This window comes from Rattus norvegicus, chromosome 1, assembly GCF_021556685.1.
Source record: "Rattus norvegicus strain SHRSP/BbbUtx chromosome 1, alternate assembly SHRSP_T2T, whole genome shotgun sequence".
In the NCBI taxonomy this organism is placed as follows: Eukaryota; Metazoa; Chordata; class Mammalia; order Rodentia; family Muridae; genus Rattus; species Rattus norvegicus.
Genome location: NC_141534.1, coordinates 174,789,608 through 174,803,471, shown reverse-complemented (window position 1 = coordinate 174,803,471; position 13,864 = coordinate 174,789,608). Strand labels below are relative to the sequence as shown.

Sequence of the window (13,864 nt, the reverse complement as noted above, 5' to 3'; positions counted from 1 at the left end):
GTATTGCCAAGACGAGTACAACACTGCAATGGGATTTTAGTGGAGGTCGAGGGTTACTGAAAAGGAGAGTATGTAGTCAGTTACTCGTCTTTAATGTTAGTTGTTGACATTCTGTGTAAATAAATACCTTTCTGATTTAAAAAAAAATCCTCCATCATCATCATGAGATGTGATTTTTAAATGCAAATCCTGTTTTTCCAGAGTGTTTGGATGTGCAGTATTTGCTTTGGCTGAGACCTGGGCTCTGATGATGCCAAGTGGTGTTGGTTTCTGTTGCTTAGGTTCCTGCATTTGCCTCTTGCCATTTGGTTGTCTCTGGTATTAGCTTGTCTTGCTATCTGACAGTGGCTTGACCCTCCTGTAAGCCTGTGTGTCAGCACTTCTGTAGACCTGTTTTCTTTCAGCCAGATCAGGGAACAGAGAGCTGCTCCTGGGTTTGCGTGACCCGAAGCTTCCAGGCAAGTCACTTGCAGCAGAAGTGTTAGTCTTACCTCTGCTCTCAAGTGTGTCAGTACTCTGGGTGACTGGCTTTCAGCTCTTCACACAGACAGAAACCAGAAGGGTCCTGTCACTGACTGCTTCTATGTTCCTGTATCCAGAAGACACTAGGCAGGTTCCTCTTGAGCCAAGAATGTGAGCAGAATTGGCAGTTTCCCCTGAGCTCTAAGGGTTCTCCACACTTCTGAGAGTCCAGCTCTCTCCCCCACGGGATTTGGGTACAGAGCTAATATACACTTATTAGTGAGTATATGCCATGCATGTCTTTTTTCATCTGAGTTACCCCACTCGGATGATATTTTCTAGTTCCATCCATTTGCCTGCAAAACTCATGATTTCCTCATACTTAATAGCATAGTAGGATTCCATTGTGTAAATTAACCACATTTTCTGCACCCATTCTTCTGTTGTGGGACATCTGGGTTGTTTTCAGCTTCTGGTTATCACAAATAAGGCTGCTATGAACAGGAGAACAGATGCCTTTGTGGCATGGTAGGACATCTTATGGGTACACACACAACTGTGATATATTTGGGTCTTCAGGCAGATCAATTTCTAATTATCTGAGGAACCTCCAGATTGATTTCCAGAGTAAATGTACCAGTATGAAATCTGACCAGTAATGGAGGAGTGTTCCTCTTTCTCTGCATCCTCACCAACATGGGCTGTCACCTGAGGTTTTTATCTCAGCCATTCTAATTGGTGTAAAGTAAAATATCAGTATCATTTTGATTAGCATTTCCCTGATTTCTAAGGACTTTGAACATTTCTTTAAGTTCTTCTCAGCTATTCAAGGTTCCTCTCTTGTGAATTCTCTGTTTAGTTCTATACCACAATTTTGATTGGATGTTTGTTATCTTGGTGATTAGCTTCTTGAGTTTATATATATATATATATATATATATATATATATATATATATATATATATATATATTGGATATTAGCCCTCTATTGGATGTGGGGTTAGATTTTCCCTATTGGTTGGTTGCCAATTTGTTCTATTGGCTATGTCCTTTAGCTTCCAGAAGCTTTTCAGTTTCAGGAGGTCCCATTTATCAATTCTTGGTCTTAGAGCCTAAGCGATTGGAGTTCTGGTTAGGAAACCCCCTGTGCCAATGAATTCAAGGCTCTTTCCCACTTTCTCTTCTATTAGATTTGGTGTGTCTGGTTTTATGTTGAGGTCTTTGATCCATGTGGACTTGAGCTTTGTTCAAGGTGACAAATATGGATCTATTTTTACTTTCTATATTTATGGACCGCCAGTTAATCCAGCAGCATTTTTGAAGATGCTTTCTTTTTTCCATTATATATTTTTGGCTTCTTTGTCAAAGATCAAGTCTACATAAATGTGGGGGCTTTTTTCTGGGTCTTCAATTCTATTTATTGATCAACCTGCCTGTCTCTGTACTAATACCATACAGCTTGTACTACTAATTGCTCCGCAGTACAGCTTGAGGTCAGGGATTATTATTCCCCCCAGAAGTTCTTTTATTGTTAAGATTTGTTTTAGCTACCCTGGGTTTTTTGTTTGTTTATTTGTCTGTTTGTTTCTATATGAAATTAAGAAATGATGTTTCCATGTCTGTGAACAACTGTATGGAATGTTGATGGGGATTATGTTGCATCTGTAGAATACTTTTGGTATGATGGCCATTTTTACTATGTTAATCCTACCAATCCATGAGTATGGGAGATGTTTCCATCTTTTGAGGTCGTCAATTTCTTTTTTCATGGACTTGAATTATTTCTTGTCATATAGATATTTCACCTGCTTGATAAGCATTACACCAAGATATTTTATACTAATTGTGACAATTGAGAACAGTGTTCTTTTCCTAATTTCTTTCTTAGCCCATTTATCATTTGTATAAAGGAAGGCTACTGATTTATTTAAGTAAATTTTACATCCAGCCACTTTGCTGAAGTTTATCAGCTGTAGAACTTCTCTGGTAAACTTCTGGGGGCTGCTTATGTATACTATCATATGATCTATATAAATAGTGATACTTAACTTCTTTGCCAATTTGTATCCCTTGATCTCCTTTTGTTGTCTTATTACTCTAGATAGAACTTCAAGTACTATATTGAATAGGTATGGGGAGAGTGGGCATCCTTTTCCTGTCCCTCATTCTAGTGAGATTGCTTCATGTATCTCTCCATTTAGTTTAATATTGTGCATTGTTTTGGTATAAATTGCTTTTTTTATGTCTAAGTGTGGGCCTAGAATTCCTGATCTCTCCAATATTTTTAACATGAAGTGGTGTTGTATTTTGTCAAATGCTTTTATTAGCAACTAAGGAGACAAACATGTGACTTTTTTCTTTCAATTTGTTTATATAGTGGATTATGTTAATGGATTTTTTATATTGAACCAACCTTGAATCCCTGGATTGAAGCCTACTTGATCATGGTGAAATGATTTGTATGTGTCTTGGATTTGGTTTGCAAGAATTTTACTGAGTATTTTTGATTTGATCTTAATAAGCAAAATTAGTCTGAAGTTCTTTTGCGGGAAGCCCTTGGTGGTTTAGGCATCAGAGCAATTGTGGCTTCATATAATAAATTAGGTAGTATACCTTCTGCTTCTACTATATGGAATAGTATTAGGAATATTGGTATTAGGTCTTCTTTGAAGGTCTGGTAGAATTCTTCACTAAAGTCATCTTGCCCTGGGCTTTTTTTTTTTTTTTTTGGTTGAGAGGTATGGGTCTGTTTAGATAGTTTACTTGTTCTCGATTTAACTTTGGTATGTGGTATCTGCTTAGGAAATCATCCTTTTCATCTAGCTTTTCCAGGTTTGTGTGTGTTTGTTTGTTTGTTTGTTTGTTTAGTATAAGTTTTTGTATTAAGAACTGATGATTTTCTGAATTTCCTCAGTTTCTGTTGTTATGTCTCACTTTCATTTCTGATTTTGTTAATTTGGATACTACCTTTGGGCTCTTTAGTTTGATTAGCAAGGGATTTACTTATCTTGTTGATTCTCTAAAAGAACCACCTTTTAATTTTGTTGATTCTTTGTACAGTTCTTTTTGCTTCTATTTCGTTGATTTTGTCCCTGAGTTTGACTATTTCCTGTCATCTACTCCTCTTGGATTGTTTGCTTCTTTTTGTTCTAGAGCTCTCAGGTATGCTGTTAAGTTGCTAGTGTAGGGTATCTCCAATTTCTTTACCAGGGCACTTACTCCTATGAATTTTCCTCTTAGCACTGCTTTTATTGTGCCCCATAAGTTTTTATATGCTGTGTCATAATTTTCATTGTATTTCAGGAATTCTTGAATTTCTTTCTTTATTTCTTACCTGACCAAGTTATCATTGAGTAAAGAGTAGTTCAGTTTCCATGGCTATGTGGGTTTTCTGATGTTTTGTTGTTATTGCAGGCCAGCTTTAATGCCATGGTGATCTGATAGTATGCATGGGATTATTTCAGTCTTCTGATATCACTTGTGGCCTTTTTGTGACTGATTATATGATCATTTTTAGAGAAGGAACCATAAGATGCTGAGAACAAGGTGTATTCTTTTGTTTTAAAGTGAAATGTTTTATAGATATCTGTTAAATCCATTTGATTCATAATCTCTATTATTTTCACTGTGTCTCTTTTAGTTTCTGTTTTGATCACCAGTGCATTAGTGAGAGTGGGGTGTTTTAGTCTCCCAATATTATTGTGTGGTGTTCCATGTGTGTTTTGAGCTTTAGTAAATTTTCTTGTATGAATGTGGGTGCCCTTGCATTTGGGACATATATGTTCAGAATTGAGAGTTGCTCCTCATGGACTTTTCCTTTGATGAATATGAGGTGTTCTTCCTTATCTTGCTTGATAAGTTTTAGTTGAAAGTCTACTTTATTGTATATTAAGATGGCAACTGCAGCTTTTTCTTGGGACAATTTGCTTGGAAGAATATTTTTCAGCGTTTTACTCTGAAGTTGTGTCTGTCTTTGTTATTGAAGTGTGTTTCTTGTATGCAGCAAAATGCTGGATCTTGTTTGCATATCCAGTCATGTCTTTTCATAGGGGAGTTGAGTTCATACTATTGAGAGATATTAAAGAGAGACGATTGTTAGTTCGTGATATGTTTGTTTTTATAGGTGGCATTATGTGTATGTGATTCTCTACTTTTGGCTTTGTTGTGGAATGATTAATATTTTGTATTTTCTTTGGTGTATAGCGTATTTTTTCCTTGTGTTGCAGTTTTGCTTCTTGAATCCTCTGTAGGGCTGGATTGGTAAATAGAAACTGTTTGAATTTGGTTTTGTCCTAGAATACTTTGATTTTCCCTTCTATGTTGATTGAGACTTTTGCTGGATATGGTAGTCTGAGCTGACTTTTGTGTTCTCTTAGAGTCTGCATGTCATCTGCCCAGGCTCTTCTTGCTTTTAATGTCTCTGTTGAAAAATCTGGTGTAATTCTGGTAGGTGTGCCTTAATACATAACTTGGCCCTTTTCCTTTACTGCTTTTAATAGTCTCTTTTTGTTCTGTGCATTTAGTGTTTTTATTATTATGTAATGAGAGGATTGTCTTTTCTGGTCCCATTCAGTTGGTGTTCTATAGGCTTCTTGTACATTTATGACCATCTCTTTCTTTATCTTGGGGAAGTTTTCTTCTATGATTTTGTTGAAGATGTTTTCAGGTCCTTTGAGCTTGAAATCTTTGTTCTCCTCTATTCTAATTATTCATAGATTTGGTCATTTCCTTGTGTTTTGGATTTCCTGGATATTATAGGTTAGAAGATTTTATGTTTTGAATATTCTTTGACAGTTGTGTTAATATCTTCTAAGGTATCTTTTACCCCTGAGATTCTCTCTTCTATCTCTTGTATTCTGTTGGTGATGCTTACATCTACAATGTGCACTTCCATTTTTAAGTATTGGACTGCCTTATTAAATTCCTTCACCTGTTTGATTGTGCTTTCCTGTATTTCTTTAAGGGATTTATTTGTTTCTTCTTTAAGGGCTTCTACCTGTTTACCTTTGTTTTCCTGTATTTCTTAAGTGAGTCATTTATATCCTCCTTAAAGAATGCTATTAACTTTATGAGACAGAATTTTATATCAGCTTTCTGATTTTCAGGTGTGTTGGTGTATACAGGGCTTTCTATGGTGGGAGAACTGGGTTCTGATATTGTCAAAGTATATTGGCTTCTGTTGCTTATGGTCTTGTGCTTGCCTCTCACCATCTGTTTATCCCTAATGTATGTTCATCTGGGTGTCTCTGTCTGGAGCCTGCCTCTTTTGTCCCTGAGTTGTTTCAGGTCTCATGACAGGCTTGTGGCCCTGGATATAACAGACCTCCTGTAGGGCCTTCAGACTGTTGAAAGTGACTCCTCTGGATGACTTCTAGAGGCCTTCAGGCTATGGGGTCTTCAGAGAGGCAGAGACTAATCTGTTGCCCAGCTGTAGGATCTCCTGGGAGGACTTCAGACTGTTGGGTCTTCAGATGAGCAGTCAAACTATTATCTTGTGTTTAGCTGTTCTGCAGGGAGGCCTCCGGGCTGTGGGGCCTGTTACCCAGTTACCCTGGATGCATCAAACTCCTGGGATGCCTTCAGACTGTCAGGGAAGCAGATGAGCTGGTGATCTGCCCCAGCAGAAGGCCAGTTTTGTTGTACTTCATAGATATATTTCTGAGTTACTTTTATATCCCCTTTATCCACTTTAATCTAGAGTTTTTGTTCTATTATAATATAAATTTTCAAATTAGTTCTTAATTGCTATCTGGATATTCTTGGTGTCTGTTGTTATGTATCTCTTTTTACCTCTAATTTCATTATTACTTTTGGCCAGTTCGAAAGGGGTTTGTCCATGTTGTTTATTAATTTTAAAGAAGAGCTGTTTTATTCAATCATTCTTTGTATTATTTTCATTTTCATTTTTTTAATTTTTACCCTGATATTTATTTTTTTTCTTTCTGAGCACTGATTTTGGTTAACTTCTTATATTTACATGATCTTTGAATGTCCCCATTCACATTTACTAATATCTTGGCCTTAACCTTTATCAAGTATTCCAAATGATAATGCTGTCCAATAGAAGAAAAGGGACCCAAAGGTAGGCATCAGAGTCAAAGTAGGCTCCTGCTCCCACTGTTAACAGTGAAGGCTAAGCAACACAACTGTTACATATGTACAGAGAGCCTAGGTCAGTCCTCTGGGACTTTTATCATCAGGGGATGTTAGAGTTTATCAAAGGCTTATTCTGCATGTAGATACATCTAGGCAATCATATGGTTTCTGTCCTTTAGTCTATTCATTGATTCACATAAGCCTGCATCTCAAAGATGAAGTTGACTTGATCATGATGAACAGCATTTTTAATATATTCTTGAATTTGTTTTGCAAATGGTTGTTCTTAAATATTGTGACTGTGTTCATCAGAGATATTGTCCTGTAATTTTCTCTTATTGTTGGTTGTTTGGGTAGCAGGATAATGTTGACTCCATAAAAGAATGTGGAAACGGTTCTTCATTTTCTACTGTACAGAAAAAGAAAACATGGTAAAGATAACTTAAATGAATAAATTGATGGTAAATGTTAAAGCCTTGAAAAAAGAACATGCCGAACCAAAATCAGTAGATGGGAAGATATAATTAAGATCAAGAAAGAAAGCGTGGAGTTGAAGACACCCAGAAACATGCAAGCCACCAAGTGTTGGTGGATGGGTGGGCTCCATTATTATGAGCAAGTATGTAGCAGAGACTTGAGAGAGCAAGAGAATGGGAGTGATTTATATCCTATGAAAAGGAACTGGAAATGTGAGGTGGCGAAGGATAGCCATGTGCTTCCACTGCAGCCATAGTGAGATTCCAGCCTGTGCTGCTGTGGGGCATGTCTGAGTATGTGACCCTGAATTAGCACTGGTCTGTGTCAGTGTCCATGGCCCATGTTACCACTGTCGTGCAGAGGTCCCTGATTTGGACTGCCTCCTGGGGCCATCTTGAAGGCTGAGGGCTGCACAAAGATGTTCCTACCCCTCACTGGCTGAAGCACATGGGAAATGGCCACACCCTTGCCTGGGCAGTGGAGGATAATTTGCCTGATGGTGGAGAAGTCAAAGAACCAGTATGACCCCTTGCCAGCTAAAGCAAGTAATAGAGCTTGACTAGCCCTTTCCCTTGGAAAAGCAGGAGAACTAGCTCTTGTGGTGCTGGGGTAGGAGACATAACAGAATCTACAACTCAGCCACTACTCAGGCCAAAGTCCAGGGCTTTCAATTGGCCCACCCCAACACCTCACACCATCTATGAACTGCTGGAGCATGTGAAGGTGCTGGTCCTACAGAACCAAAGCTGCAGGACTTACATGTCACAGGGCAACAATGGGGTGTGTGAGAGGAGTCTGGGAAGGATACTAATAATGTGGCCAAAGCTAAAGGCCTCAAACAAGACTAATGACTCATTGTGATGAATATTTGCAAGTAAAGTTATGTGGGCAAATGGATGTTCTATATAACATACCATGAAAATTTGCAGCTTACATAACAAGATGGTTTGTTCTTTTTATTTTTTAATTTTTATGTATTTATTTTTGTTTTTACTTTTAATTTGGAAGAAAGTTGCAAGAGCAGAGGGTAGATATAGAGGGATGGATAAATGAATGAGATTGGGGTGAATGATACATAATTCACCGAGAATCAATAACAGGTTAAAAAATAATGATTTTAAATTAAAAAATGAATAAAAGGGGGTTGGGGATTTAGCTCAGTGGTAAATCGCTTGCCTAGCAAGCACAAGGCCCTGGGTTCAGTCCCCAGCACCGAAAAAAAAGGAAAAAATGAATAAAAGAAACATAAAAAGTAAGATCAAAGATGGAATTAATAAAATGGAAATTAAAAGGAAATAAAATTAACTATGAAACAAAGAATTCGTTCTTCAAAGGGATAAACAAAACAAACAGATTTTATTCCACATAAACAAAAGAGACTGAGAAAATCCAACTAATAAAATTAGAAATAGAAATAGAAACATTACAAAAAATACCAATGAAATTCAGAAAATCAACAGGAAGAATATTGAAAACTTACATTTCATTTAACTGGAAAATCAAAAAGAAATGGATCAATTTTTAGGAGACAATTTTATATCAGAGATAAAATAAGATATATAAACAATTGTAGATAGCACCAAAACTTGCAATGATAGGTTGCTGGACCATTGGTTGTGTTTCTTACAGGAGACATTCAACTACATGGAATTAGTTGATGGATAAAAAATGAGTAAATTTAAAGTACATTATTAACTAACTCTGCCTATCATGAAAAAGGGCATCTTGTACATAAGAATGTCAATTAAGACAGCTATTACAATGGAGAAATTGAGCAAAGTGTATACTGTTAAAAAGGATGTAAGTACTAAAATCAAAGGGGCTTATTCCTGACAAGGCCATAAAAAGCAGTCAGCTTCTTAAGCAATGGCCAGTGACTACAGACATGATTAATTTTAAGCATCTGAGCCTAAACAAGAGAATGGGAAGGACAGAAGCAGGTGGGAACTTCAGGTCATACCTAAGGTGTTTACTTCCTTAGTAAACACAGCAATAGTACTAGACAGTAGTAGTTCATAACTTGTGTTATATATATAAGCCCTCAGTTATTGTGACAGTATACATATGATCTTCCCTAACTCAAGCCAGTCAAAATCCCAACATGAACAGTGGAGGTGGATGTGGAGCCCTACACTTTCCTGAATGAAGTCTATTAAAAATCGATAGCTGTTGAGAGGAGAGCCAATTTTCTTGAAGGATGTGATCCTTGTAAGTCAACTATACAGACCCAGAAGTCTATGGTCAGTATAAAATTGGCTAGATGAGTTTATAATAGTGATAACAAAATTGTGTGGGTAGGAAGGGGTGTGGGTATGGGAGCATTTGGAGTAAATAAGATCAATATATTATATAAAAGTCTCAAAATTAATAAAATAATTATTTTTTTAAAAATTACATATGCCAAGTGAAAGAACATTGTTACACTTTTATATATGCAGCTGAGTACCCATTAATCTGAAATACTGATATAAACATCAACCTTTTTATCTTTCAGATAATTTGTTATATTTCTTATAACTAACAAATGAGAGTATATTTGTGTTTACACACACACAAAATGAGGATTAATGTAGTCCTTGAAGATTACTTGTACGTGTGTTACAGTTGCATGAAATAAACAATAGTCATTAGAGATTCTTATAATGATCCCTGGTGTGTTCCAAGTCACTTTTGATTCTCTAGACTCATCGGGGAGATCTTCTAACAAAAATAACAATAAAAGAAAGCTTAGGGTTGTATGATCATAACTTTGGCTTTCTGTCTGCAGTCTGGGCCGATTCTGATTTCAAGAGGTGAGATTTAGGAATTTGTGAATTAATTGGTTTCCCTTTACTATAGAAAATATGTATATGTGTTCTTCAAAATTGTGTTCACAAGCTATCACTTAGAAAGTGTAAACACAATTCTGTATTCACTTAGCATCTTTCACTGACTTAAAGTTTTTCTTTAAATTAAGTGGAATTAAATTGAATTAGTGTGGCTAGATAGGCATAATTCAGTTTATCAATATTCCTCATTTATACAACTATAATATCAGAATTCTACATAGGTTTAACAGCATCTAAACTTAGCACTCAAATATAGTGTTAAAATTACTGTCATTGAAATAAATTGCCAGTACTATATCAAAATATCTTCTAGAAAAACCTACTTTGTATATTATTCAATCTCCTCCAGCATTGCAGACAACTAGACACTTTGGATAATGAGTAGGATATGAAGGCAAGAATCTTCGGAGTCAACTTGGCCCCTAGCTATGTAAACCTAAGTTCACATTTTAACTGTCTAGTATCCAAATATATTCACTAGTACACTGAGCCGAAACTCAAATTCTTTTCTTCCAATATGCGGCAGTTAAATAATATTATGTGAAAATACTATTGAATACAGACAAATATACAAGATCACAATTTAGTTCTGAATATTCATGTCATATTTTTCATACATAGATTGACATTTCAAATGGATGAATAATAATTTTATTGGTATTATTTACAACAATAATTTTATGCACCGATTACATTTCAAATTACTTTCTATTTCTTTCTTATCTTGTCAATAACAGTGCTGTTTTTAAATGTCTTGTGGACATTTAATGGACAGACATTGTAAACCATGTAAATAACTAGAAACCTTTTTATGCATTGGCCAATAGAACTGAAATCTAACCGATTTTCTTTCTATTTACAAGATATTCAACTCCATTGTAACTACTAAGTAATTTTACTTGAGAAACTTTACAAAAGGAATAAACTAAATTCAACCTGGAGACTCACATTCTGATTTCATTAACATATAGACAACTTTAGATAACTTACTAGACATCTTACTTTCCTCATCAATAAATTGGGAATAATAAACTTAACAATTTCATGGATGTTTTGATAGAATTAGGCATAAAATGGTAATTTTGTGTCCATCATCTAGAAAGCAGGACATAAATGTGAGCTGCTACTCAGGCTCCAGTGTCCCATCCTGAATATATATATATATATATATATATATATATATATATATATATATATATATATATGGATTTTTGTCTTTCATCCTTTTGTGTTTGTTTGTTTGTTTGATATACCAAAATATTTGCATATTCTCAAACATTTCATTATTTAGTTATCACATTAAAAGAATGTTTACAAAAGCAATAAAAAACAAACATGCTTCAAACATGTTTTTCTGTTGTTCCACCTAGAAATATTAAAATATACATATTTATTGCACTTAAATCTGTAAACACTGGAACACAATCCTTAGTATACAATAAAACAAAATTTAAGTTCAACTTTTAATAATGCATTTGTTTATAATAATTTCCACCTATGAACTAATGAGAATGATATATTTATGAATTCCTTTCTGGAATATCATTATCACAGCCTTGATCTGGCAGCAGCTACACTGTCCTATGGCTTTCCTGGAGGATGGGAACCACACTGCAGTGACAGAGTTCATTTTATTTGGATTAACACGTGACCCAGTTCTTAGAGTCATCCTCTTTATCGTCATCCTGTGCATCTACCTAGTGACTGTGTCTGGGAACCTCAGCACCATCCTTCTCATCAGAGTCTCCTCCCAGCTCCATCACCCCATGTACTTCTTTCTCAGTCACTTGGCTTTTGCTGACATAGGTTATTCATCTTCTGTCACACCCAATATGCTTGTCAACTTCCTGGTAGAAAGACACACAATATCCTACATTGGTTGTGCCATCCAGCTAGGTTCAGTTGTCTTCTTTGGATCAAGCGAGTGCTTCATTCTGGCTGCCATGGCTTATGATCGCTTCATGGCAATCTGCAACCCACTGCTTTATTCAACCAAAATGTCCACACAAGTCTGTGTCCAATTGCTCCTAATTGCGTACATAGGTGGTTTTCTTAACACATGGTCTTTCACTATATGTTTCTATTCATTAGTCTTCTGTGGGCCCAATGGCGTCAATCACTTTTTCTGTGATTTTGCTCCATTAATAGAACTGTCCTGTTCTGATGTCAGTGTCTCTGCAACTGTTCCTTCATTCACAGCTGGATCCATTATTGTAGTGACAGTGATTGTCATAGCCATCTCCTACATCTACATCCTTATTACCATTCTTAAGATGCATTCCAACGAGGGTCGACAGAAGGCTTTCTCTACCTGCACTTCCCACCTCACTGCAGTCACTCTGTTCTATGGGACCATTACATTCATTTATGTGATGCCCAAGTCCACCTTCTCCACAGACCAGAACAAGGTGGTGTCTGTGTTCTACATGGTGGTGATCCCCATGTTGAACCCCCTCATCTACAGTCTCAGAAATAATGAGATTAAGGGTGCTCTGAAAAGACAGATAGGCAGGAAAATATTTTCTTAGAGAAATTCGCTGTTCTGTGGGATGTGTCATTGTACGGACACACCAAACTCTAAGATTAAATCTTTTTAGCCCTTGAATACGCTGACATCCTTCACGTCCTCGAGACTGCTTCTCATGAATTAACTCTGCTGCCGTGTGCCTTTGCTTCACCTATGAAATATCAAGCCACAGAATCAGCACACCTATCATCTCACATCTTTTTATGTGAGAAATATTATAACCTGCTCTTCAAGCAAATTTATAGCATAGAATAAATGCTATTAATAATCTCTTGCTGTTCAGTAGGTCACCAGGCATTCTTTTATTGTAAATCTATTTATTCTTTTATTTTTATACTCAAGATTTTATTCCCATCCCCGTTCATCCCCCTGTTGTTCCACATCTCATTCCTTCTCCCCACAACCCCCCGTCTCCACAAAGATGTTCCCATAACACCCACCTCACCAAACTTTGAAACTCTCTGGGGCCTCCAGTCTCTTGAGGGTTAGATGCATCTTCTCTGACTGAACTCAGACCTGAGAGTGCTCTGCTGTGTATGTATTAGGGGCCTCATATCAGCTGGTGTATGCTACCTGCTTGGTGATCCAGTGTCTGAGAGATTTCAGGGGTCCAAATTAATTGAGACTGCTGGTCCCCTTACAGGGTCACCCTCCTTCTCAGCTTCCTCCAGCTTTCCTCTAATTCAAGCACACGCATCAACAACTTCTGTTAATTGGATGGGTGTAAATATCTGCATCTGACTCGGCAGCTTGTTGGGTCTTTCGGAGAACAATCATGATAGGTCAATCCACAGCCTCAGTAAGCCTTGCCCCCACCTCCCTTGAGCTGGATCCCCTTTTGGGCCTATCCCTGAACCTTCTTTTTCTCAGGCTCTTCTCCATTTCCATCTCTGTAGTTCTTTCAGACAGGAATAATTATAGGTCAGAATTTTGACTGTGGAATGGCAACCGCATCCATCACTTGATGCCTTGTCTTTCTGCTGGAAGTGAATTCAATAAGTTCCCTTTCCCCACTGTAGAGCATTTCATATAGGCTCCCCCCTTTTCAGTCCGGAGGGGCTCTCACCTCCCAGGTCTCTGGTCCATTCTGGAGGTTTCTCCTAACCTCCTACTCCCAACATCACCTGTTTCCATTCTCCTGGCTCTCAGGGCTTTACTTCTTTTTCCCCAACCCAAGACCAGATCATTTTCCCCTCTTCTCCCACCCTGTCCCCTTTCCCTCCCCAGTCCCTTCCTCTATCCCTCCCTTTGTGGTTGTTTTCTTCTTCCTCCCAAGTGGACTGAGGCATCCTCACTTGGGCCCTTCAGCTTGTGACTTTTTGAATTCTGTGAACTGTATCTTGGATATTCTATATTTTATTGGCAAATATCCACATAATAGTGAGTACATACCATGCATGTGCTTTTGGGTACGAGTCACCTCACTCAGGATGATATTCTCTAGCTCAATCTATTTGCCTGCAAAACTCAGGAG

The 13,864-nt window shown here is 37.1% G+C and overlaps 1 protein-coding gene across 1 annotated transcript; it reads left to right on the top strand.

Annotated features, from left to right (window-relative positions):
• The first annotated feature begins 11,446 nt into the window (after positions 1–11,446).
• On the top strand, positions 11,447–12,391 carry Or5p6 (olfactory receptor family 5 subfamily P member 6). Its single transcript, NM_001000214.1, has one exon. It carries the CDS (start codon positions 11,447–11,449, stop codon positions 12,389–12,391), a length of 945 nt encoding a protein of 314 aa, NP_001000214.1.
• Positions 12,392–13,864: the final 1,473 nt, after the last annotated feature.

Bases quoted from the DNA above. Each gene is read 5' to 3' on its own strand.
- Or5p6 (NM_001000214.1), top strand. From the start codon at position 11,447: ATGGCTTTCCTGGAGGATGGGAACCACACTGCAGTGACAGAGTTCATT.